The sequence below is a fragment of the Polypterus senegalus genome, chromosome 14 (assembly GCF_016835505.1).
Source record: "Polypterus senegalus isolate Bchr_013 chromosome 14, ASM1683550v1, whole genome shotgun sequence".
NCBI lineage: Eukaryota > Metazoa > Chordata > Cladistia > Polypteriformes > Polypteridae > Polypterus > Polypterus senegalus.
Genome location: NC_053167.1, coordinates 74,085,120 through 74,110,590, shown reverse-complemented (window position 1 = coordinate 74,110,590; position 25,471 = coordinate 74,085,120). Strand labels below are relative to the sequence as shown.

Here is a 25,471-nt window from a genome sequence, read left to right as displayed (position 1 = left end):
CAGTTTTACCTGTGATTATAAAAACAGTTTAGCTCGTAAGCACTCAGTAATGTACCTAAAAGAATTAAACAATTGCATGTTATAGAGATCTTCAGGGATTTATTATGCATTATTTGTCCTACTGTGAATGTTGACTCGTTTCCTAGATAGATAGATAATTTATTGATCCTGAGGGAAATTTAATGCTAGGATATAGACCTGTAACAGACAGTGTGTTTGTAGTGTACTGTATAGACTAACATTTAAGCAAAGATGAAAAATCATGCTAGGCTTCAGCTGTTTGTTAACCTTGTACTTTTTGCTGAGCTCCTGTAAACAGGAAATGGGTGGGATATTCACATTTGTGTTCTTCTTGTTTGTTCCTCTCATGGAACAATCCAGTTTGCTGGTTCTTAACTTTGCAAGAATTTTGAATGGCTGCACTGTTACTTATTTATTGTATGAGAAGGGATGCTTCTGGGGATTTCCAAATCTGCAGGGATATTAAATTTGTTAGTTTGTTAACTAACTCTGTGTTTACATAGGGCGATGATTCCTGTGACTGAATTCCGGCAATTCTCGGAGCAGCAGCCAGCTTTTAGAGTGCTGAAGCCATGGTGGGATGTTTTTACGGACTACCTGTCTGTGGCAATGCTCATGATTGGAGTCTTTGGATGTACTCTGCAGGTCAGTCATGGAAAATAATAGAAAAAACATTATCATCCTGTTTAACCTTTAGACCACTGACAGCCAAATTTGGCATATTTCATTTCTAGCAATAACGCTTTGTTCCAACCATATTTAAATAAAATGTGAAAATTTTGTTAATAGGCATAATTTTCATAGTCATTGTGCATTTAATAAATAATATACATTTTAATTTTAGTTGGTAAATGCCTCAGTTAATGGATTGTATAGAAAGCATCATGTATTCAAAGCTTATTTTCAATAGACTAAAAATGTTGGGTGGATGAAGTTCTCTATTTGGCAAAGTAGAGGTTTGTTTATATTTTTAAAGTTGCTTGCAAGGACTAGTTCCTTTCATATCCTTTACTTTACATAATAAAATAGAAATAAAATTGTACACTACCATGCAAGCTACTAGAATATGTGGTAATCAACATGAAATTGAAATAATTTCTGTAAAAAAGTTTATAGTTTATAAGAAATTATTTTCTGGCTCACATTTGGTTCCTGCCTTGTACTAGTTTCTGCCAAGTTTGGCTCCCGTTGCTGTGAAAGTTTCTTTAATAACACCAGAATCATTTTGCCTGGTCACGGGCAAGTTTAACAATTTCTACAAAATAAATTAGTGCTTGTGAATCAGACCTCTTATAAATCTCATCCAGAGTTACAGTCAATGATTCTAAATCCACAGGATATATATATACATATATGTGTGTGTGTATGTTTATCCAAAAAGCACAAATTGATAGATAGATAGATAGATAAATACTTTATTAATCCCCAAGGGGAATCCTCACATAGGTTAATCAGTTGACTGCATGCTACAACACATACACATAGCTACACTTATATACTGAGAGAAAATTTTAAGTCATCAGTCATCCTTACAAGTGTTAAATGATGTCTAGGTACAAAATTAAAAACGGACAGGCATGGTGAGAATGTGCAAACTCCATACAATCAGAGACTAGACTTCAATTGCTTTCCAGATCCACAAAGCCATGAAGCAGCAATGTTAACCAGGATAACACCAAACAGTTTTTTTGGTTTGCATTAACAGGTGCACTTATTTAACTTATTTCTAAGCTCAGTGTAATCTTTTAGTGCTGAGCTACATTTCGAAACTTAAGAAAGACACATACTGTAAATCAAAGATGTGTATTAGCTTAATAACTTTTTTTTCTTTTTTTTATAATTAGTAATTGGATGTGAATAGGCTAGGTTGTCCAATTTTCATGCAAGCTGGAAAGTATATGATATCAAATTCATTTTTTGTAATGGAGAGAGAAATGGTTTAACACTTGCAAGTTTTTCACAAACTTCATAGGAAGCTTTGTTTACTGCAGGACCTTCCCCAGTTCTCCACATGATATTTGAAACTGTGGTTAAGAAACAGATAGAGCATCCAGTGTTGTGTGCATAAAGTTAATTTTTGAAGGAACTTACTGCTTCTCTGCAGGACACCTAGTTAAGAACTGGTCATCCATTTTAAATATTAAATCAACAGGTAGGCTGTTGATATGCATGTTCAAGAGCTTATAAACTTTCAAAGTGTCAACTTTTTAAAACATAGTTTCAGGCCTGTTTAAGTGCACTTAAAGAAATATGAAAACCAAGAACTGCAGTTAAGTAATTAGTTCAACAAAACAGAGGTTTTGATTAAAAAGTTAAAGATTGTTATGTAATTGCAGTTTCTCTGGCTGTCCTGGAGGATTTTATAGTTTGTGAATAAAAATGGTCATAATACTAATAACATAAATAAAGAAGTAAGATGCTAAAATTGCTTTAAGGGAGAGAAACATTACGATATGTGTACAAATTGGAATATATATTGAAGTAATGGAAAGGTGCTGCTGTACAAGCACAGCTACATATAAACAGCATCTTATTTTCAGACTTGCAAGAATGTATTATGTATAAACTTTTGACATTTATGTAATTGAAACAACACCACCTGTAAAATCAACTGTTGCTAACTATTTTGTTTGGAAAATCCTTAGATGTTTAAGGCAAGTACTGGCCTATCAGCAGTCTTTTTTAGAATCTTCCAAAAGCATGTTTTGCTGTGAATTTGATTTCATGGTTTGTTAAAAAAAAGGCTTGTATTGATATTTAGTGCTGTTAATTTTGTTTGGCTTTTTAATATTTTTATTATTTAGGTTATGTGAGTTTCAAAACATGTTTTCTTTTGCTAAAAATGCTGTTTTTTATTTTCAAGGTTACTTGCAAAAATATACTAAAATCTCATTGTATTATCAATAGTAAATTTAGCATCAACATTTTCATTTCTTTTTTTAAAGGTTACTGTCCAAAAATGTACCCCTAACAAGTGCAGGTCAGCCTAAGTTCAGGTTTACTAAAATTATCCTCCTTCAGACTCACAGGAAGTGGGACAAAGCAGTTGTCTATTTTTAACAAAACAGGAATATCAAGTGTGGTCACTAACAGGTTTATCACTTCCAAATAATATACCCACTACTTAAATTATACATTTAAATAGCGATTAAATAGTGATTTATAAGAATAATTGCAACTATGAGATGGAGTGAGTGGTATTTAAGAAGTGTGCAAGATGTAAATTCAAAACATTGCATAATATTCTCTAACCTAATTAGTCAAATTCAGTGTCATTGGGGTCTGGAGCCTATCTTCACAGCATGGCAGAAATCCAGCCTAGACGGAGCACCCTTCCATTACAAGCCATACACATGTATACAGTATGCACATGCACGCACTCACATGGAGCCAGTTTGGAAACACCATTTAGCCTAACACACACACAGGATGTGAAATTAAAACAAGAGTATCTGGAGAAAACCCCACACAGGAAAGAGGGAGGATGTTAAAATTTGACATAGACATTGACCAGGCTGTGATTCATAATCTAGAGTTTTGAGACAGCATCCCTATTTTAAACTATGAAATCATTTGTTTTCTTTAAACCAAAAAGTGCTGGTCATTAAATGTGCAAAACAAATACAATGGAGACTAGATGTTAACTAAATCTTGCCTTGCATAAGTCAGGAAGTGAAGCAAAGTGGCTTGAGTTACCGTGATACCTGCTGGTCTTTGGAATGGACTGCTAGAGTGTACTTGGCACATACCCATTTGTAAATATATTGAAACAACCTTCTCATTAATGAAGAAATAATGGGCAGTCACATGCATTAAAGAAAATGTATACTGAATTCTATGGATTCTGATTATTGGTATTAGGGTACTATAGTAAAACTATATACCTTTTTTAAAATAGTTATTGTAGAACAAATGTTTTAAAATTGTTGTTCCAACGATCAGGTTCTAAACAGTATTAACAAAATAAAAAGTGATATTCTGTAAATCAAGTTTCCTCGGTTATAAACTAAGTGCACTTAGCCCCCTCTAGAGTATTTTCGGCAAATAAACTGCTGTTCTTAATATGTTTTTCTTCCTCCTAAGGTGAAAGAGATCAAAATTTATAGATTTATAAGAACCAGAAAATGAATTTATTTACATTCACCCTAGAAATAAATATTATCCTTAACACCAATCAAATAAAGATCTTATGGTAGCTGAGAGTTTACTTTTCTGTTACCCAATGAAAATACTTTAAATTGGGCTGCTGTCTGTATGTTAGCAAATTTGAAACCAGTGGATCTCATTACTTGGCAATATCAAGAAATCAGGTGTTAAATTGGTATTCTGACCTGTAAAACATTTTTGCTGATGGAAAATCCATTTGGCATTATTAGGTTATCTGTTTATTAATAGTAGCATTAGCATAGACATGTTACAGCCATTCCCTTTCTCTGTATTGTGTAATATCCTAAACTTTAAATTATTAAAACCATCCATTATAAAAATAGGTTCAGTATGTTTTTGATAACAATTCTTATATAAGATATTTAAGTATTTAAAATATCTGCATAAAAATGTATTAGTATAAATGTTTCAAATATTTTGATATTTGTTTTGGAAAAACATTGTGATGAACAGTTTAATGCTGTGTTTTTCAGTGTGCCAGTTATTAGTACATTTTCTAACTCATATTTATTGATAATAAGCATTAAAATGTTTTTTATCATTATTACTTCTTATAGAACTAGTTTGATATACTGTAAATGTGTATGTAAGTGTATCTCATTGTGAGTCTTGCATGTCATTCAAGGCTGCTTACTGCCTTTGCCCACAGTGCTTAGGTAAAAGGTTGTGGCATCTCATGTCTGTATAATGGAAGAAATATAGTTTTAAACAGACCAAGTAAAATGAAGCGTAAATATATTCAGTCCAAATTAAAAATATTGTGCAGCAGAAATATAAATAGCTAATACATTATTGAATCAAGTACAAAGATTTAATTATATAATAAAAAATATTTCATTAATGCTTAAAGAATGACTAATTTTTTAGCAACATTCGTTACACATCTGATATTACCAAATCGAATACACTCGATCAGCTCAGCCATATTTAATATACCGGTTGATATCAGAAAAAAAGTGGAAGAAGGTAGTGCATCTTAACCTTACCTAAAAATATATATAATATATATATAATGGGGTAAAATTTACATTGTTCCTATTGTACACAATGTTTTGCTATAGATCATGCTACCATAACATTTTTAATGTATTAACATTTAAATTACACGGTTATATCTGTAAGCAATCAACCTGCATGTGTGTAATTAAGTATGTTGTCTCGTGTCTGTGTGCACAATTTAATTGTACAGATCCCTCTTAATACCCTTTTCTATTTGCATATTTGCAACAAGCACCACATTTAGGGTTCTGCAACCTGCTGGTGTATGTCAGAGGTATCATTATTTCAGACATAATGTCTAAGAATATAGAAAGCCACGGACAATTTAAAGCACACTATCTATCCATCCATTTTCTAACCCGTTGAATCCAAACACAGGGTCACGGGGGTCTGCTGGAACACTAATTATTTTAATTTTAAGATAAATTCAGCAATTGAGAGTGCTTTGTTTTATTACTTGAAGAGAAGTGTTATGTAATTTCTCATAAGATTCATATAATATATTTAAGTAGTTTTCAAAAACTATAGTATAATAGTGTAAGGTAATAACCGCTATGAAGAAACATTTGGTAGAAACTCATTCTTTACATTTATAAACAGAACAGATGATGAATCCTATACTGTATGTCCAATAGACATCAAAGGTTAGTCTCAGGTTGAAAGGTCTCAAATCACACTACAATCTGGAAATAGGAATCACAAACAGATTGACATCCTGACTTTGGCTACTTGAGATGCTATTTTGTATGAAACAGGGACTCAATCTTTTCACTTTTGAAGGTTCACTTGAAATTAGTTATATTGTGGGAAACAGTTCAGATATGTGTTTCATTTGTTGTTTTTGCTTTAACTGGTTTATTACTGAACATTTACACACATTAGTAGGTCAAGTACAAAATAAAGATTAAGGAGTAGGCTTGGTTTGAAAAATTGAAGATTATACTTTTATTAAAGAGAAATATTTAATTCTACTCTGCTGATATATTTTTTGCTGTATTTGTTAAAGCAGTGTAACCATCAATGTAATAAGCTTCTTAAAAAGTTTATTTAGAATTTTTATTTTAATGTTTATGTTCATTATCTTGGAAATTTAAACAGTGACAAAATTTATCCACCAGACTGTTTCCAGTCTTGCAGTTAAAAGTAAAAGTGATTGCATTTAACTAATACAACAGGGAACACTTCTTTACTACCCAGTCATGTAAATTTCTGAACATCTTTTAAGGAATGACTAAAAGAGACAGCTTTTGTACTAGCAAAACAAAATAAACTACATTTAAATTACATTTCAGCTTAATTTGTAAAAATTTCTTGCATTTGTAGAATTTTTTTAATACATAATATGTACATTAGCTGTAAAATAAAAATATTGAATTTTGAGTTGAACTAAAATAAAACAAAAATTTGTATTTTTGTATGGTATGAGGGTCAGCCCACTTGGGGGCAGCAGGAAGCCATACATTCTACATTGAGTTCTGGTATACTATGGACAGGTTCCTTTGGAGTTCCAGGGCCGACAGGTATCACCAAGTGAGCTATGTTTTGTGTACGTGGCCTTAAGACAGACTTGCCTCTGGTCCAAATATGAGACTGATGTGATTGGAAATGACCCCTGAAGAGGTTTTGGACTGGGATTAAAAGAGACTCATGGTTAAAAGACCATTAAGCCTTGAGTTGGGAGGTGAGTATTTGGCAAGGGTTCAACTGGCAGGAAGAAGAAAGGGCAGTGTTGTAGAAGATGTCTAGTATGACATTTAAACAAAAATGAGCATGGAGAATTATGCAGAAAATGTGTGGAGAAGAGGACCAGTCACCCAATGTGTCAGTCAGGAAACACATAGTGTATAGATCTTTATTATTTTCCCTTTTCTTGTGCTTAATGTTCTGTTTGCCGTGTGTAACCAACCATATAATAAAACCCATCTTATGTTTATACTTTTCATCTTCTTTGGGTTCAAAGATGACTTCAGAGTGCCCCGTACACTCCACAACATCAAATGTAAAGGATACACGAGGTTACAAATAATTAACATGCAAATCGTACATGAAAAAGTCTAATAAAGAATACACCCCTCATTTAATTTACTATGATGCTTCAACAAAAAGGAGCTGCACAAGGTGTTGAAAACAAAATTCAAAAGTAATGACTTTCTTAAAAATATATGCATTGGAGGCTCCAGAAAAAATATGAATTCATGTGCTCCCTGCCTAGGTCTTAATAAGTACCTTGAGTATGGAGCTGTCTTATTTACCTACTCAATTCACAGTCTCTCTCTCTCTCTCTCTCTCTCTCTTTCTTTTTCTTTCCACTCTCTGACCACACGGTTGATCATATCATCCTCTCACTCTCCATTTTTCCTTGGCCGTAGGCAATAATTTTAACCATGTGTGGGGTTACAGTATGTCCAAAGTCTGTGGTCAACATTTGCAGTATTAAACAATTATGATTTATAGTGAATCCACATTCAGTGAAATTACTGCTCTATAGCAACCATATATTAGCAGACTACACCTTTACCTGGTTTAAGATAAAATACGATGGAATGGACTCTTTGGTTTCGCTTACTATCCTACACCAGATACTAGAGGACTGCAACTTTCCCAGATTCTGGCTCTGTGGGTGTTTAATTTCATGATCTCGATCCCACAAATTCTATTCTATTCACATTCTCCAAAGAGTAACCAACATTGGGCTGACAACATAAAATAAAAAAGCTTGGCTTGTGCACTTTTTAGTGTGTTTTGTGTAGTAACTTGGCAAAACTGCCTCCTTGCTTTAGAGCCAGAGTTCAGTTATTATCCCCTTCATCATAATTACTTAATTATCTTCTGTGCATATTCAGTCTCCACTCACTTGCTTATAGAACACTATATCTGCCACATACTTTTTTTTTTTTACATAATAATTAGCTGTGGGTTTTTATCAATATTAGGCAACTTTCTTGTTTTATTGTATTGAATAGTAAAACAGATGTGATATAAGAAATTAAACCTGTTCATAAAAAATGTTAATTATTCATTTATTCGGTTTCTCTATCCACTTATTCCAATATACAGTAACAGGAGATACTCTATCCCTGTATTGTCAACAAACAAATAGCAAGCCCTAAACCAGTCCTCTGCAAGTCACATAAACACAGGCACACAAAGTATATTTGGTTACATTAATTATAATAATTTGTTCATCTTTAGAATATGGGTGAAGTCCTCCATGAATATGAAGAAAACACAGAGTCATTATTTTAACCCAGAACACATCATCTGCATAAACCACCGTGCCAGGATTTTATTCATATTAGCTCATAGAATTAGCAAAAAAAAAGACGATATTACTGTACGTAGTTAAAAATTGTGTTTTTCCTTTCATTTCTCAGACTTCACACTTCTGGTAAGCTCTTTAAGGTATTTGCTTTACTTACCACTCAGCACACTGACTTCAGCATGTTCATTTCTGCAGTTGCTTTCCAAATACAAAATCAAAATAAAAGTTAGCACACTCTGAGACCTTTTCATTTGGTTTCCTTTGTCACATGAACCAGATCTCAGATTTGTGACTTTTGAAGGATGGCGTTTAGTCATAAGAAATAGTTTAGGTTTGTTTCATTCGTCATCACTTTCTGTTATTACTAGAGTGTTCCTGGCTGTATATGGAGTGGTTATGGCTCATCTTTTGTAACATTGTGCCCTGTAGATTCTGATTTTACCTTGGGTGTTATTGAATTCACTGTCTTTATCACTATTTCATATTCCTAAAAGTTAATTACATTTAGGGCAAAGTTTGTATCTGAAGAGTCTTTGATTCACTTATTTGGGTCATTTAATCCTAAGCTTTTGAGTGCATTCCTTGTGTGTCATCAAGCAAGTCTGTCATCAGAAGTCCATTTATTTTTTCATGCTGTGAAATAGTGCAGCTCAGACACCCAGCAGGAAGGTGCTGGAATAGCTGAGGGGCAAAGATCATCATATGCAGCCGGAATGCCAACGGAATGGAAGGACCGGGAAAGAGAGAATTGCTGGGGCAATACCTCCCCAGGGACGCTAGAAGGCAGCCCTCCTGGGCAGCTGTGGCAACATGGACTCCCACAGGCCACACTGGGAGCTGGAGTTTGGTACAGCCCTTTTGGGTTCCGTGGGAGCCACCAGAAGGAGCTGCAGAGGTTTATACTGAACTTCTACCACACCTGGAACTGATTCCAGGTAATACTGGTGAGCCATCTGGAACACTCCTAGGTCTTGAATAAAAGGAGCCGTCTTGCTCCATTTGGTGAGCCGGAGTTGGGAGGAGATGAACGAAAACTTGCCCTAGAGAGATTTAGAGCCAGAAGGACAGAACAAGGATGAGAGGAAGAGAAGAGTAAAGACTGTGAATTGTGCTTAAATACTGTGCTGTGGCAAGAGAGAAAACGCTCCCCACTGTGTTGGACTAGAACTTGTGTCTGCCTGTCTGTGTTGGGTTGGAGCAGCTGTACGCACCTTGGTCATCCACAATACATACATACATACATATATATATATATACACAATGAAAGCAAACTTCTGATTTGGCAGACATGTTGCTTTTGGTATAAAGGAGCCCACAGTCGCGTTTCTTGACACACTTCTGAATAATTTGTTGTCTGAGAGAGGATGTGCAGCATTGTTCATAATGACACTCAGTTTTTTTTTTTATTCTGTCCTTCTTTACAACCTGCAGCGTGAACCTGCCCTTTTAATTAGCTTGTTGATTCAGTGTGCCTTTCTGGAGGTAATGTTACTGGCCCTGCATACGACAGCATAGAAAATCAAGTTACTTTAGAAGATACACTGCAACATTTGAACTTCATTTTTAATAAAGGCTGAGCTACTAATCTTGTATACTCACAATAAAGAAATTGTTTTAGAATCTTCTTACTTTGAATCAAATCATATGAATTGTTTGGATTGTCAGATTGTTTTAATTGTTTGTGTCTTCTACAGTTTTTGCCAAATAATACTGTAATGATGTTACTGTTGTTCAATTAACACTCATGGTGTATATAAGCAAATACTTCCTTCATGTACTGCATACGTTTTTCAGAGTTACTTAAACATGTTAGGAGCTCATGAGGGGGCAGCTGGAAACCATGAGTGAGTTTTCTGTGCATTTTACCCATTGAATCAGTTAACATTTTTTCAGCACTTAGTTTAAGGTTTTAGAATATTTTCGATGTTTGGGTGGGTTAGCACCCTGCCCAGGATTGGTTCCTGCCTTGTGCCCTGTGTTGGCTGGGATTGGCTCCAGCAGACCCCCGTGACCCTGTATTCGGATTCAGCGGGTTAGAAAATGGATGGATGGAATATTTTCGATTTATTCAATTATACTGTGAAACTGACCAACCTGTATTATTTTAAACTTTATTCTTTATCTCTTGACAATTTTATTTATTTATTTGCTTTAATTATTTGTTTCCATCATGTGCAGTGCTTTGCAAAAATATTCAGACCTGCTAGTTTATAAAATATTGATGAATAAAGATTAAGTGTTCACATGCATGACTGAATCTGATTTCCTACAACCCTTTGCTTGAAAAATTGGGGTTAGAAAGAGAATAGAGAGAGATGCTCATTCTTGTCCAGCTAATGTTTTGACTCAAAATTCAAATAGTTATGTGCCAGTTGTAAAAATAAAACAAGTGTTATGATAACTGATTTCTTAGAACTGTGTTATATAAGTTCTGGTGGAGTTTCTGGCTAATTGAATATTGATTATAGGGTTTTTACATGCATAGATTCCAAATCTGAGGTTTGTTTTTTGTGTTTCATGCACATTAACAAAGTTTAAAAAATATTTATGTATTTTCCACAAAAATGTTTGTTTTTCTCTCAGGCACTGTCATTTTGTGGATCATAGTGTTATAATGCTGGAAGTGTGTTCACAGAGGTCGTGACCCAGATCTCATTATGTCAGTGGTTTAAAGGTCAGCTCAAATGACCATCCATATTTCACAGATTAAGACTTGAATTGTATTGTTCCCAACACTTAACATTTTGATTATTTCCCAGTTAAAGAACCCTTGCCCTTGTTTTTTGACTCTGAATTTTTTTATCTTGTTTTTTGTACTGAGAAAAGACCCCTTTGACTTTTGCTTCATTCTCTCTAAATTTTGTTCCTAGGCTTAGTTTTGGTTCTGAGTAAAAGATTGTTTTGACTTCCTGTTAACGAAATTGGCACAAATCTTGTCTCACATTAATCTCCTTGCCATCTCTCTTTTAAAATACTACTATCTCCAGTGTTCAAGATAATCCAACAAATAGTCCTTAAAGAGGGTTGGAGCCCCAACCAGTAAGGCCCATTTAAATTGCCATTTGACAAGACAAAAGAAATACTAAAAAGAAAAAATATTGTCTCTATGCGAAAAAGGGGTTCTTAGCCTAGATTTGGTTTTCTTAAGGCAGTACTGCTGTTCTCAGCTGCTGCGTTACTCTGAATACCTACTTTTTACTGTGACTGTGGTGATCGGGAAGAAGTGGATCTTTACAGGCAGGATGTAAAGTATTTTGTGTCTTTTTAGAAGTGTTCTCCTCCTCTCTAGGCACATGAATGGAAAGTGAGTTACAAACTATGCATTACCCACAGTCTTAACCTTTTTTTCACCCAAGTAAGACCATGTAAGATACTCACCAGAATTGTGTTTGACACAGTAAATATAAGTTTAAATATTCTGACTTGCATATCACATTAATGTTTTGGCCCACTTTTGCCCAATGTTTAGAAGTGATATCAGGACACTCTTCTCTTTAGGTGCTCTGGAATGCTAATGGTCTTGGAAGAATACTTTTGGAGTGCAATTTTCAAGTTTTACTGTAGACTCTTACTGGGCTTAATGTAACTCATGAACATTCACCTTGTTATTAAACAGCTGCTCCAGTGTACCCTTGTTCATTGCAATAGAACATTCTCCTCCTCCTTTTTCCTGACTCACAGTGCAGGTAGTATTATGAGGAGCATTTTATATTTGGAACCATACAGGTCTTGGGTGGAACAGTAGTATGCAGTGCTCCCCTTAACCTCTAGGAGAGTGGGTGTGTGTACTTGCTCATTATTATCTGTGTGGAGTTTGTATATTCTCCCCAGGTCTGTGTGATTCTCCTGTTTTCTAACCACTTCACAAAGACAAAAGTGTTAGGTTGAGTGACTGCTCTAATTTGGAGTGGTGTAGATGACAGTGAATATGTATGTACTGTACAATGCTCATCAAATGGCAGGGGGAGCTGTGCCTTAATTATTACGTTTTGTCCAAAAAGGCTTTGTTTTGGTTATTATGGATGCACAATTTTTTTCTATTATGCTTTTTTGGCCACTGAAACGCTTATTAGCAAAATTCTGATGAGCTTTGAGGTTAGTTTATTAGGTTGTTTTTAGAACTTTAGGGACCCAGGTTTGATTCCTTGCCAGCTCATTTAATGTGCAGATATGCGTGGTTTGTCTTCATTTATTCTCGTTTCCTCGCACCTACATCGCTAATTCCTGCAGGTTGACTGGCAAATCTGAATTAACTCAGTACATGTACTATAAGCGTGCCCTGTGATTGGCTGTTGTCCCATGAAAGGTTTGTTTCTGCCCTTGCACCTGATACTGGCCAGACAGGCTCCTGCTCTGCAAAACCCTGTAATAGATAAACCCTGTTCAGAAAATCTGTGGATAGATGCATGGATGGATTGGATTGAAACCTGGCTAGATAAATTGGTTTAGAAAGTAGACAGATAAAAGAATAATACTGTAAGAGTGAGTTATGATTTTGTATAAATTAGCTTAGAAGGCATTGTTTTCTAAAATACTATAAAAAGTAAAATATTCACTTTAAGCTACGTATGCTTAGTAGTGTGGTTGTCCTACATTCTTTATTGTGCATAAATTTTACATCACTCACTGTAGATTGTAAATTCGATGAATGAAATGGTCATCTATGAAATTCTGCTTATTAATGTAATTTAATAAGCTTTATTTAGAGATGTGGAGTGATGGTGACTCGACTCTATTTATTGTTCTAACATGATGGGAAATTCTCAACTGCTGTCTTCAACGCCTGTGCATTTACAGCTAACATAACATAATACCCCATTGTTTTCCTCGATAAATTCAACTTCAGTCAACGGGAAGGACAAAATGAATTTCCATAGTATTGTAACTAAGTTTCAGCCCACAAGGTTTAGAATAAGAAATTTGATTAAAATTTGGTTCTTAGTATAATCACAAAGAAAATTAATGAAATCTCTGTTAGTGAAATTGTGTTAAAGAACTGACCCATTTTACCCATAATAATAGTCACACAAATTGCTGGAAAGGGGAGGTTATTATGGCCACAGAAAATCTTTATTGTGTGTTTTTGGTTACGTTGACCTTTTACTTTTTTACTTTGCACTTTATTCATTCATCTTTAATTCCATCATTCATTCATATTCTGAAGCCAGTTAGTTCAACTTTAGATCACAGGGAGCTGGAACCTCTCACATTCAGATAGGACACAAGACATTAAGCAACCCTGGATGGGAGGCCATTTCATCTCAGAGCACACTCACACATATATGCAGTACAATGTCCATTTATTATGTCCAGTTGACTCAACATTCATGTTTTTGAAATGTGGGAGGAGTACCCCTAGAAAAGCCAATGCAAATAGCAGAGATAATATGAACATTCGCCACTGATGATGTCTTGGCCAGGAGGCAGCCACACTAACTCTTGTGACCCTATGACAGTTTTTAATGCAACATGCTTCATTTCTCTACTCTCCAAGTCAAAGAATCAGTTTACCTTACAATCAAATTACTTAGTTTTCTTTTTATAGTATACTGTAAATCCCAATTTTTATGCAAGTCTTTGCCTTTTTGTAATTAGATCATCGCATGTATTACTCATAAGATCAGTTAATAATCAGTTCTTGATTAATATGCGATAGATTGTCGTAAAATGTACAGTCTAATGTTCATGACACTTTTAGACAACTGAGTGCTCTTCCTGTTTACTCACAAGAAGTAAATTCAAGTTAAAGTTACATTTGCTACATGTATATGTATTTTTCTTAACTTTTAAAAATGATTACCAGTTGATCTAAAAGTTAGCTACTGTAATTAAAAATGCATTATAAATAATTATAGTACTGACATTTTTACAGAGAAGATGTGTAATGAATCCTTGTTTTTTTGCTCCTGTAGGTAATGCAGGATAAAATAATCTGCCTTCCAAAGAGAATTTCTATGCCAAATGCGACCAGTGATCCTGTTTCAGATTCACATCTGTCAGCATCTATCCATCCTCCTCCTGCCAATGAAATGAAAGGACTGAAAACCAATCTTGACCTCCAGCAATACAGCTTCATAAACCAAATGTGCTATGAACGGGCTCTACACTGGTATGCCAAATATTTTCCATATCTGGTGCTTATACACACTCTGGTGTTCATGCTTTGCAGTAATTTTTGGTTCAAGTTTCCTGGGTCTAGCTCTAAAATCGAACATTTCATATCCATTTTGGGAAAATGTTTTGACTCACCTTGGACCACTCGAGCTCTGTCTGAGGTGTCTGGAGAAAACCCTGAAGAGAAGGACAATAAAAAGAACAACCTCAACAAGTCTTCCTTAAACTTGTCAGTGATTGAGGGCAACCTTGTGAAAACACAGTCTCTGAAGTCCATACCAGACAAGCTTGTGGTTGACAAACCTTCAGCTGGAGCCTTAGACAAAAAGGAAGGAGAGCAAGCCAAAGCACTCTTTGAAAAAGTAAAAAAATTTAGGCTTCATGTGGAGGAAGGAGATTTACTGTATAGTATGTATGTCCGGCAGACTGTCTTAAAGGTTTTAAAGTTCCTAATTATTATAGTTTATAACAGCGCTCTTGTTTCAAAAGTTCAGTTTACTGTTAGCTGCAACGTGGACATTCAGGATATGACTGGATACAAGAATTTCTCTTGCAATCATACAATGGCCCACTTGTTTTCCAAACTGTCTTTTTGCTACCTGTGCTTTGTTAGTGTTTATGGGCTCACGTGCCTTTACACCCTATATTGGCTGTTTTATCGTTCTCTCAAAGAGTACTCTTTTGAATATGTACGGCAGGAGACAGGGATTGATGACATCCCTGATGTCAAAAATGACTTTGCCTTCATGCTTCACATGATTGACCAGTATGATCCTCTCTACTCCAAAAGATTTGCTGTTTTTCTGTCTGAAGTTAGTGAAAATAAGCTGAAGCAGCTGAATTTGAACAACGAATGGACTGCTGATAAACTGCGTCAGAGGCTGCAGGCAAATTCAAGCAATAGATTGGAACTACAGTTTTTTATGCTTTCAGGCCTTCCAGACACAATTTTTGAAATTACAGAGCTGCAGTCACTGCGTCTGGAAATTATTAACAATGTTACTATACCAGCCGCCATTGCACAACTTGAAAACCTTCAAGAGCTTTCCTTATACCAATGCTCTTTAAAAATTCACTCTGCTGCTGCTTCATTTTTAAAAGAAAATCTGAAGGTCTTGAGAGTCAAGTTTGATGACAGCAGGGAGCTTCCACCATGGCTATATACACTAAGAAATTTAGAAGAACTTAACCTTATTGGCTCTTTAAGCCCTGATGCCTCAAAGAACATTACCCTCGATTCTCTGCGTGAGCTCAAAAGCCTCAAAACCCTTTACTTGAAAAGCAATTTCACCAAAATCCCCCAGTCGATTGTGGATGTTGCCAGCCACCTTCAAAAACTTTACATCCACAATGATGGCACAAAACTTGTGATGCTAAACAATCTGAAGAAAATTGCAAACCTGACTGATTTAGAGCTAGTTCATTGTGATTTGGAACGAATACCACATGCCATATTCAGCCTTATAAATCTCCAAGAGTTGGATCTAAAAGAAAACAATATCAAATCAATTGAAGAGATTGTTAGCTTTCAGCATTTGCGCAAGCTCACATGCTTAAAGTTGTGGTACAACAGTATCACCTATATTCCTGAGCATATTAAGAAACTGGTGGGCCTAGAAAGGCTTTATTTCAGCCACAATAAAATTGAGGTGCTGCCCTCTCACCTTTTTTTGTGCAACAAACTTAGATATCTGGACTTGTCCTACAATGATATACGATTTATCCCTCCCGAAATTGGCGTCCTTCAGAGTCTGCAGTACTTTTCAGTCATATGCAACAAAGTAGAAAGTTTGCCAGATGAACTTTACTTTTGCAAAAAACTGAAGACTTTAAAGTTAGGGAAGAACACACTATCAGTGTTGTCTCCAAAGATTGCTTACCTTACTTTACTGACGCACTTGGACCTCAAAGGGAACCACTTTGAGTCACTACCGGCTGAGCTGGGCTGCTGTAGAGTCTTGAAGAAAAGTGGCCTCATTGTGGAAGACATTTTGTTTGAAACTCTGCCTTCAGAAGTCAGGGAGCAAATGATAGCAGAATAACCTGCTTTCTCTCTTAGAATACCAAATGTCTTAAAAACAATAATTTGCAGTGTTATAAATCTGTTTGTATGATAGTATGCGGGGATACTTGCATATAAATATAGAGTATACCTACTTAAATTTGCTACTGTATTTTTTCTGAATTCAACCTTTATTTTTGACAACTTAATGCATTTAAACAACAATAGACTAAAACATAAACCTAAAGATTATTTTTGTTAATGGAGTTATTTTATGGTGCTTCTCTATTGAAATCTTTTTTTGTACACCACTTCAGTAAGTGCACTGCTTATTTTAAGTGTTTCCTAAAGTACTGGAAAACTTGTTATTTTTATTATTAGAGTGCAGATTCTGAATTTTGATGAAAGTATTACATTTTACCTGAATCTTTATCAGTGATTCAAATTATATCTTTTTAAGTGAAAGTGGCAAGTATAGAAAAGCCTGCATTACAGTTAACCTACCTGTATAATAACACCATAAAATGCAGCTTTGTATGTGTTGTTTAAATTGTATTATATTGAAAAGTTTTCAAAAGCATAATACATGTGCACTTCTGTTTTATTTTCTATGATCCCGTGACCTTGAACTGGGGTAATGGGCTAGAAAATGGATATGTTCAAAAGCTGTCATTTTGCTTCAAAATTTGTATTTGTTCTATTTTGCTTTTTGTGCTAATTTATTTTCTAAATAATCATTCCCCATGTGAAAGGTGAAATGGTATACCATTGTTTTTCAAAATACATCATTTCCTTGTACTTCACTTTAATCAGGCCTAAGTTTGGTCTCAGTCATGTCTTCATTATCAAACAGTTTTGGTTATTATAAAGCCTTAATATACTTTCTCACATCAGGTTACACTGTGTTTTTTTCTCTTAGCCAGTATCAGTTTTTAATATACTCAAAAACTGCTATTGCTTAAATCTGTAACCTAACCCCTGTGCATTACTAGTGTTTTCAGATAACCTGATGGGGTTTCTGTTCATTCCCTTGTTTTAAAGCAGATTTAACCCAATCCCTTAACCAGTTTCCCGTTAATTCATTGAAGATGCTTATTAAAGATTGTGTGACAAGCAGGATCCGAATGTCTTTAGCTATTGCCTAGAGCCAGATGAGATTTAGCTTTTGCTCAGATCTGGATTGTAGCCTTCAAACATTCCACTGCATATGCTTTCTTTTTGTTAAAAGTCTTGCTCATTCTCCTTGCTGTCTACTTGGTCTATATTCATTCCCTTTGCCATTATAGTTCTATAATAAACTAATCATTAATAATTTGTCTTTTGTGCTGTGCTTAGCTTCATATACTCACAACTTTAGAGTCCTGGGGCCTCATGTATAACGCCGTGCGTAGAACTCGCACTATAACATGGCATAAGCACAAAAGCCGAAATGTGTTTACGCACAGAAAAATCCAGATGCAGGAATCTGTGCGTACTCCAACTTCCACGTTCTTCCGCTACATAAATCCCGATCAGCGTGAAAACTAACACTCGTGCACGCGCATTATGTAACGCCCCAAATCCTCCCAGAATTACGCCTATTTGAATATGCAAATCAATATAAATCGCCCTTAAGCGCAGCCTTCTGTGAAAAGACAACGGGAAAAGCACGGGGGAAAATATAAGAATTTCAGCGAATACCAAGTGGAGGCAAATGAAAAACATACTATTTGTTCAAATAAACCGTGGTATAATCAACAAAAGGAAGTTGATCGAGTGACATAGCGTGTTGGAGAAACTTGAAAGCTCACATTCACAAATCGCACAGTGCCGGAAATAAAAAAGAAGTCACATATCAAAGTCGCCGTGAAAAGCCGAGTGGTAAGCCCACTGTCTGAGTGTCATATGAAAGCTTATTAGGGTACAGAGAAAAAAGGCACACAGTGAGGAAAAAGCACGAAATGTCAACTTCAATCTCGACATTTCCACTTTAATCACGTAGTTTATTTTGTCATTAGAGTAGAACATCATAAACTTCATCTTAAAATCGTTTAATTAACCAGTTTCTCAAATCACATCGTAATTAAAGTAGCACGTTAAATGCTTTGTTTTGTATTTGATCTTCTTTGTGCTCTATGTGTGTGAATCACTACTTGCTTCTTAAACCGGCTCTCTTCCTCCAACTGGACACAGAATCCATTACATTCGTGATATTACAGCTCTCTGAATAACTAAAATACTGAGATGTATACGTGATATCATTTTCATGATGGTAGTAGTTAAAGCACGTTATTAAACATGTGTCTCACTTCGATGAAATAATTTATTGCAGCAGTACAATCAGAGGCGGCTCTAGGCTTGTGGTGGCACTGGGCAGAGGAAGAATCGGTGGCTCCTTCGCCCGCCCGTTAGTAAGGTAGCTTATGCACAGTGGATGGCTCGTCCGTTGTGGACACTGCATAGCCGCCTCGTGCTCATGACACAAGCATTTAACTTTTGCCGAAATTTGTCGCTGTGTTTTTAGCTGTGTTGTTATTTTCTCTTTCTGTTTTATATTCAATATATATTGGCGTAGCCGTCACTGCAGTCAGTGCTTTTCTTTCCCCAAGTAACCGATCGCCATACAATCAGCTCTGTAATAGGCGTTAAGCCATCTGTAAGCTTAGCGCCGATTCTTCAAAACGTTTAAAGAACATTGAAATATCTTCGTAGTACATGTTTAATTATTCTATCATACGACACTCCCAATGAAGAATATAGATTATTTAAATGAAGTTAAAGTTTTATCTGTATAATTTAATAAACATATTTTGCTGAATTTCACCTTATAAATGATATCGTTTCTGTTTCTGAACCGCGAGGTCCGTACAGGAAAGGCTTTAAAATATTTTGCAGTGGCTGAGACAGCGTATCCTTGAAGCTGTATACCGATAATTCCCTTTCCGATCAGCTGCTGCTGTGATTCACACTCAGATACAGTGATATAAATACTCTGAGTGGTGCAGTGAGAGAAATATTGAAAAAGATGATCCGCTGTGGCAACTGCTAACAAGAGGAGCTGAAAGAAGAAGAAGAAGTGAGAATAACAACGCTTAAGCAGTTATGGTATTTGGAATACTATGGCTGTTCCCTCTACCATTATATTGTTACAAGTTAATTACAATCAGATGCATTACACTAATAAACAATATGCGGTTAGTTTTGGTGTATTTATAAAGCCGCGTCAGGAAAATAAACTGTAACCGCACAGGAACAGTAGCACTGCTTTGACGCTGGGTGCCGCCAGTCTGCAAAACCGAGCGGAGAACTTGCGTCGACAAGGTATGAGGTACCGTGGAAAAGTGCGTGGATTTCGCCAAGTGTAGGTTTTATACATCGCGATTTGAACGTGGAAAAGTTCTTACGCAACGTTTCTGTGCGTACGCACCGTTTATACATGAGGCCCTTGGATTTGAATCCCAGCCTGGATACTACTTCTGTAACTTAACACATTCTTGCCAAATCTGCGTAGTTTTTTCCTCCAGGTATGCAAAAACATGCATCCTGAGTTAACTAGTAGCTTTTAACTAGGCCAGTGTGAGTAAGTGTGTTCTATTATAAATGTGTACTGCATCCAGTGTTGGTTTCTGCCTTGTTTCAAATTGTTCTGGTATAGACTGAATTTCTCTGCATCTGTGATGTGCAGTTCAGAAGGTGGCTGAAAGGACTTCCTTTCTCCACATTTGGAATAAACTTGTTAATGTCTCATTAATTCAAGATTTAGCATTTCCTTGTAAATACATGAATTAAATGACTCTGAAAGATCCAAAATGGCCTTAGGTAGGCATTGATGTATTTTTATTCTTTAACTTTAATAACTCATCAAGGCAGGCAATGCTGCAGGCTTGCTTTCATTTTGGTGTGTTTCAGGAAGTTTGTTTTGCTGCTCAGACTTCATTTTATATAAAAAGACTGTTTACAAATTGGAAAACTTTCCTGAGAGCTGGATGCAAAATGGTAGAAAAGTAAATAGCAATGCACAATGCAAGACACTGTCATATATATACATAAATATATATATATAGTGCCCTCCACTATTATTGGCACCCCTTATAAAGATTAGTAAGAAGGTTAGAAAAAAATCCAATGCAAAAACAGAAAGTGTAATTGGTTCAACAATTCAAAAGATATTTCAAGCACAAAAAAAAACAGACACAGACAGAAAGACAAGTGGTTGTGGACAATAGTAAAAGGGGCAAGTGTTCTTAACTATTAGGGCTATATTAATCACACCCGAGTTATTAAATTTCTCTCACTGAGAACATGCCCAACACCAGAAAGTAATTATCCCCTGAGTGGAATCAGTAATCCTTAAAGCTGATTGTTTCATTTGCAATAAATTTATAAACAATCTAAATCAGTACAGCATAGAAAAGATCATACTATTTTCATTTTGACATCAAGCGTGACTTACCCTCAATTGTAGCTATTTTTGTTTTTTTTGAGAGCTACACAGCTGTATAGAAGAAAAATCTAATAATGATCACAACTGCTAAGATGGAGTTATATTTATTTCCATTAAAGTGGCCAGAGGTTTAGCAATCTACTTTCAGAAAGAATTTATTTGAGGGCATACGTAGAAAATATGGATTAAATTTCCAATAGTTTTATTTTAATAAAGCATACAGTAAGTGTGAAGGGCAAGCCCACTAAAAAATCTTTTTAGGAGTAGTATATGTTCTATGAACAAAATTATATTGTGCCATCTAGTTATTTGGGTTTTTGAATGGTTTCCTAATATTAGAAAGTATATTCCAAACTTGGAATATTTATATCTAGAAATACAAAATCGGACTACTAATCTGATATGATGGCAAATGGTTTCAGTTTAGTATTATGTAGAATCATATAGCACTTAGGTACAACTGTAGTACGTGAACAACCAAGACCACCATGACAGTAATGGGTGGGGCAGTAAAGGAGCAGACAGGTTTATGCCAGTTACTTACTTACTTACTTACTAATTCGAAAGGAGCCAAAAAAAACAAAACAACTGTGGTAAGATATTGTGCTCTTTGTAAAGATTATGAAAGGTTTTCATTCATGTAAGTCCACAAATATCACTTAAGAGTATTCCATTTTGTGTAAAATTGGTGGAATGGCCTTGAATATTAGCTGCAGCATTGTAAGACAGTGGTGAGTGCAGATATAATTGGTGACATTCCCCAATATATTTCTCTACTTTAATCCAGATTTTAACTGCATATTTGATGAAAGAAGAAAACTTTCAAAGAGCAGAGCAGTTCTGCCAGTTTAATGCCTTTGAACACAGAGATGGAAGTTCATTTTCATTTTATAATATGAAAATGTTTTGAAGTATTTTTAAGAAAATTTCTGTTTATTATGTATTATTAAAAGATAAAAGGTAATGTGAATCAGGTTACTATGACATATTCTTAAAGCCTAGACAGAAAAGAAAAGAAAATGTTTTAATAATTCCCAGAATATCTCTTTATGTTGGAACAAATCCTGCATTGAAGAATTTTTAAGGATTTGTTTTTTAGTATAATGAATGATAGAGATGGTATTGCCGTGTTATCACAAAAAAGCCTTGCATAAATGCCGAAAAATCCACGTAGGCTGCTGGCAGTTACAATAACGCGATGCTTGGTTCCCACACAGAGCACTACGCTAATCTGGTTAGGCCATTTTGAACAGAGCTGCATTGTCATATCAAGCCTGTCATAGTAGAAAAAATATAAAAACCAAGCCATTAACAAAGTGTCAACTCAAGGTGGATCTGACAGAAAAAGGGCAGAACAGCTAAAGATGTTAAAAGAAATACAAATGGACATTTGGTGTGTTTACATTGCCTGACTGCTCATCTCCCCTAAGTCAAACTTCTAGTAGAAACATGTGGAAATGTGGAATAAAAACTGTATTGAAGAGAAATACTTCAACTAATATAATAATTTCAGCATAATGAGGGGCATGTTTAAAAACACCTGTGGTCATGAGTAGAAGACATAACCTAAGACAACATATATCACCAAAACACAACTTCAGACTACCCCATCTGTAGGAGTAAGGTTACAATAAAGGCAAAGTATAACTAAAAGGAGAAATGCAAATAAGGTAAGATCTTGCGTCTAAAAGCTAGGAGTGCTGTCTGATAATTGAAAGCTTTCGGGTTTTCATCAGGACTCATATTAGAGTTGCACACTACCAAGAGTAAAAATAGACTGGGCCAGATTGTTGGTGATCTAAATGGGGCTAACTTTGTTCTTTGTTGAAATCTGGGTGCACCCACAATTTCTAGTCTTTGTCCCTTGAGTATCTCATCATAAATGAATATAAAGTCCAAATGTTACATGGTTATAGTAGTTCTCCTAGCTTTTCCTCTAATGTCTTATAAGCCTCACTCCATTCCTGGCGCTCAGAGCAGGATGAAATTTGGCAGAGTTTCTCTGTTAGTAGTACTTCTTGTATGACTGCTTTGTTTTGCTTGTTTCAGGCATTATCCTGCTGGTATGAGATGCCCTTTGAGTCTTGAAAGAGTCGTCCAAAGCTTTTTTGTATTTTTTTTTCTTATAGGAGCACATTAATATTTTTAACTCACTGCTCCTTGTCCCACATTCGATTTCTGGTAAGTGTATCTTCTATGTCAGCTATGTGTGTTGAATAGTGGCAGTACATTGTGCCATTGTGTGTTTAGAAGATGAAAGTTTCATGATATCATCCAGTGTTAGTCCATGCTTTATACTGACTGTGGGCTCTTGCTCCTCTGGACCCTAATCTGCAGAAAATGGGTGAGTGTAAGGAATTTGTTTAGCTTGCAAAACTGTACTGATGCAGACAGATGTGAACTGGCTGTTTTATTTGCAATCAGGTTTTTCTTTTCATGTTTACAGGACCCATCTGTTTAATACTAAATTAACTTTATAATTTACAAACAAAAGCTTTCAGCTCCACATGCAGTCAAATTTCCGGATATTATTAATCATACCGGCACTATGGACAACAGAGATGTAGAATGAGAGACATTTATGCTTCTATTTGTGATATGACTCATCATTCTATTTCTTGTACGTAACTTAAGCTCTGCAGATGTCGGGGTAAAGGAAACAGGAACTAAATTAAAAAATAAGCAGATTCTTAAGCATGCAGTCATCCTTTTATCCATTTCTTTTTTTGATTACGTTCACCAGAGGAAGGAAGTTAAAGGACGATAACTGAGGAGCAGTGTTGTCTGTGTGTGCCCATTACTCAGAGGCTGCTGGAAAAGAGAACACAAAAAAATCAATCAGGTGAAATCTTTCTGAGGACACCCTGAAGTCACACACACACCTCTTCTGTGTATGATTTAGAAAAATGAAAATGGAACTGTCAAGTAGCTCTGCATTGACAGATTGGCAATGCAGGCAAAAACTAGAAAATGTTCAATTCAGGAAGGACTTCAGGCAATAGAAGGAGTTAAGCTGCCACTAAGACATGTTTGTAATTAAAGCTTGTAGTAACATGCACTCTCTCTACAAAAAACATAACCTAAAAATACAGAGTCTGCTGGTTGAGCAGCGCAGAACTGTAAATCATAAGTGTGAAACCTCAGTCCCCGCTTTGTGATGCTAATGAAGCCAAGTAAACTGCCACTGACTATAGTTTTGAAAAAAAAAACAAAAGAAAAAAAAGGTATTTGGATTCGAAAACTACTTTGGATAAAAATGCAAATGTAAATGTACAAACTTGCCTTTAGTATGCGTGTAAGGGTTTTGCTGATTTTAGCACTTCTTTGTGCTTTAGTATGCAGAACCATTATATTACGAAACAGGGTCAGGAGACATGACAGCACAAATCTGAGTGTAACTCCTTTGTTATATCCTAGAGGTGTGTGGGCAAAGTGGGTGTAACCACAAAGCGTGACGTAACCTAGCTGAAACAGTCTCCTCGAGCACTGCAGCATGTGTATCAAGCCACACGGAAATAAGACTGGCCTTAAAAAAAGCAAACAAAAAAATACTGTAAAACAGTCGTGGTGTTGACCTTCAGACCTGCTGGCCATGGGTAAGGACATTTTATGGTGTAAACTTAAATGCTTGAGTGAAATAGCTTGGGGGGACTGTTTGTCCAAGAAGCAGTTTGGCACTATATAAAGGAAAAAAAAATGAGATAAAGTTTTAAACAGTCGGCACTACTGGTAAAGAATCTTGCTGCTGCTGATGTACTCCAAGTGGCTTTGTTTGAAGGGCCTATTTCAACTACTGGCATTTTGGTAACAGATTCAGAATTAAATGTTTAGCAACTTGCTACTAGATTATGAATACATTCACTTGCAGGACTGAACTTAACAGATCCGTGTACTAACTTGCATCTTCTATTATAGTGGAAGTGCTTCTGGAGAAACAGCTCAAACAAAGGCAGACATCTGCAAAGACACAGGCTAAGCTTTTCTTTATTGCTGTGAGTTTTTTTAAACAAGTTTAAATATACATTCTTCATTTAAACATGACCCACATCCGATGGAATATCATAAGTATTTTTAAATAAGCAAGTACAAGAGAGTTATTTGCTACGATGATGAACCAAAAGATTATGGTAATAAAGGTAACCTCTTGTTTAGGTACATAAGAAGGATGGTTAACAAATGATTAGTTAAGATCTCTCAGTATCTTACTCATATGTTTTTAAAAGCTTTAAAGGTTTTGCCTTCAACAGGCCTTAATTGTAAAGTGGATTTCTATTTGTCCTCAGTAGATCCTCACCTTGCCAAATCCAATATGTTAGCCCATGACAAGTATCTCATTCCATCTTACCACACAGGTGGTTGATATACTTCAATTCTAGTGACTGTGGATTGTGTAGCATTAAACTGAGTAGACTGTCATGTAAACTGAATCATTCTAGACCTTTCTCAGCCTGGTGGCATAGATCATTATCCTGCTGAAAAGTCC

The 25,471-nt window shown here is 35.6% G+C and overlaps 2 protein-coding genes and 1 long non-coding RNA gene across 4 annotated transcripts in view; 2 read left to right on the top strand and 1 right to left on the bottom strand.

The window, feature by feature from the left end:
- Positions 1-17,455, top strand: part of lrrc8c (leucine rich repeat containing 8 VRAC subunit C) — a 39,320-nt gene extending 21,865 nt beyond the window's left edge. The window contains exons 2-3 of the mRNA XM_039734487.1: positions 525-666; positions 14,362-17,455. Of these exons, the coding sequence (XP_039590421.1) occupies positions 529-666; positions 14,362-16,605 (2,382 nt within the window). The 5' untranslated portion in view covers positions 525-528 and the 3' untranslated portion in view covers positions 16,606-17,455. The remainder of the gene's footprint in view (positions 1-524; positions 667-14,361) is intronic.
- Positions 1-25,471, bottom strand: part of LOC120514227 — a 79,605-nt gene that overhangs the window by 28,811 nt on the left and 25,323 nt on the right. The gene's annotated exons all lie outside the window — the stretch shown is intronic.
- LOC120514223 (volume-regulated anion channel subunit LRRC8D-like) overlaps positions 23,556-25,471 on the top strand; it is a 68,640-nt gene continuing 66,724 nt past the window's right edge. Inside the window, exons 1-2 of one of the 2 annotated variants that reach the window (XM_039734484.1) lie at positions 23,556-24,584; positions 24,904-24,980. Coding sequence is in view for 1 of the 2 variants with exons in the window: in XM_039734482.1 (XP_039590416.1) it covers positions 24,581-24,584 (4 nt within the window). In the remaining variant the exon portion in view is untranslated. The remainder of the gene's footprint in view (positions 24,585-24,903; positions 24,981-25,471) is intronic. The other variant, XM_039734482.1, reaches the window with a different exon arrangement.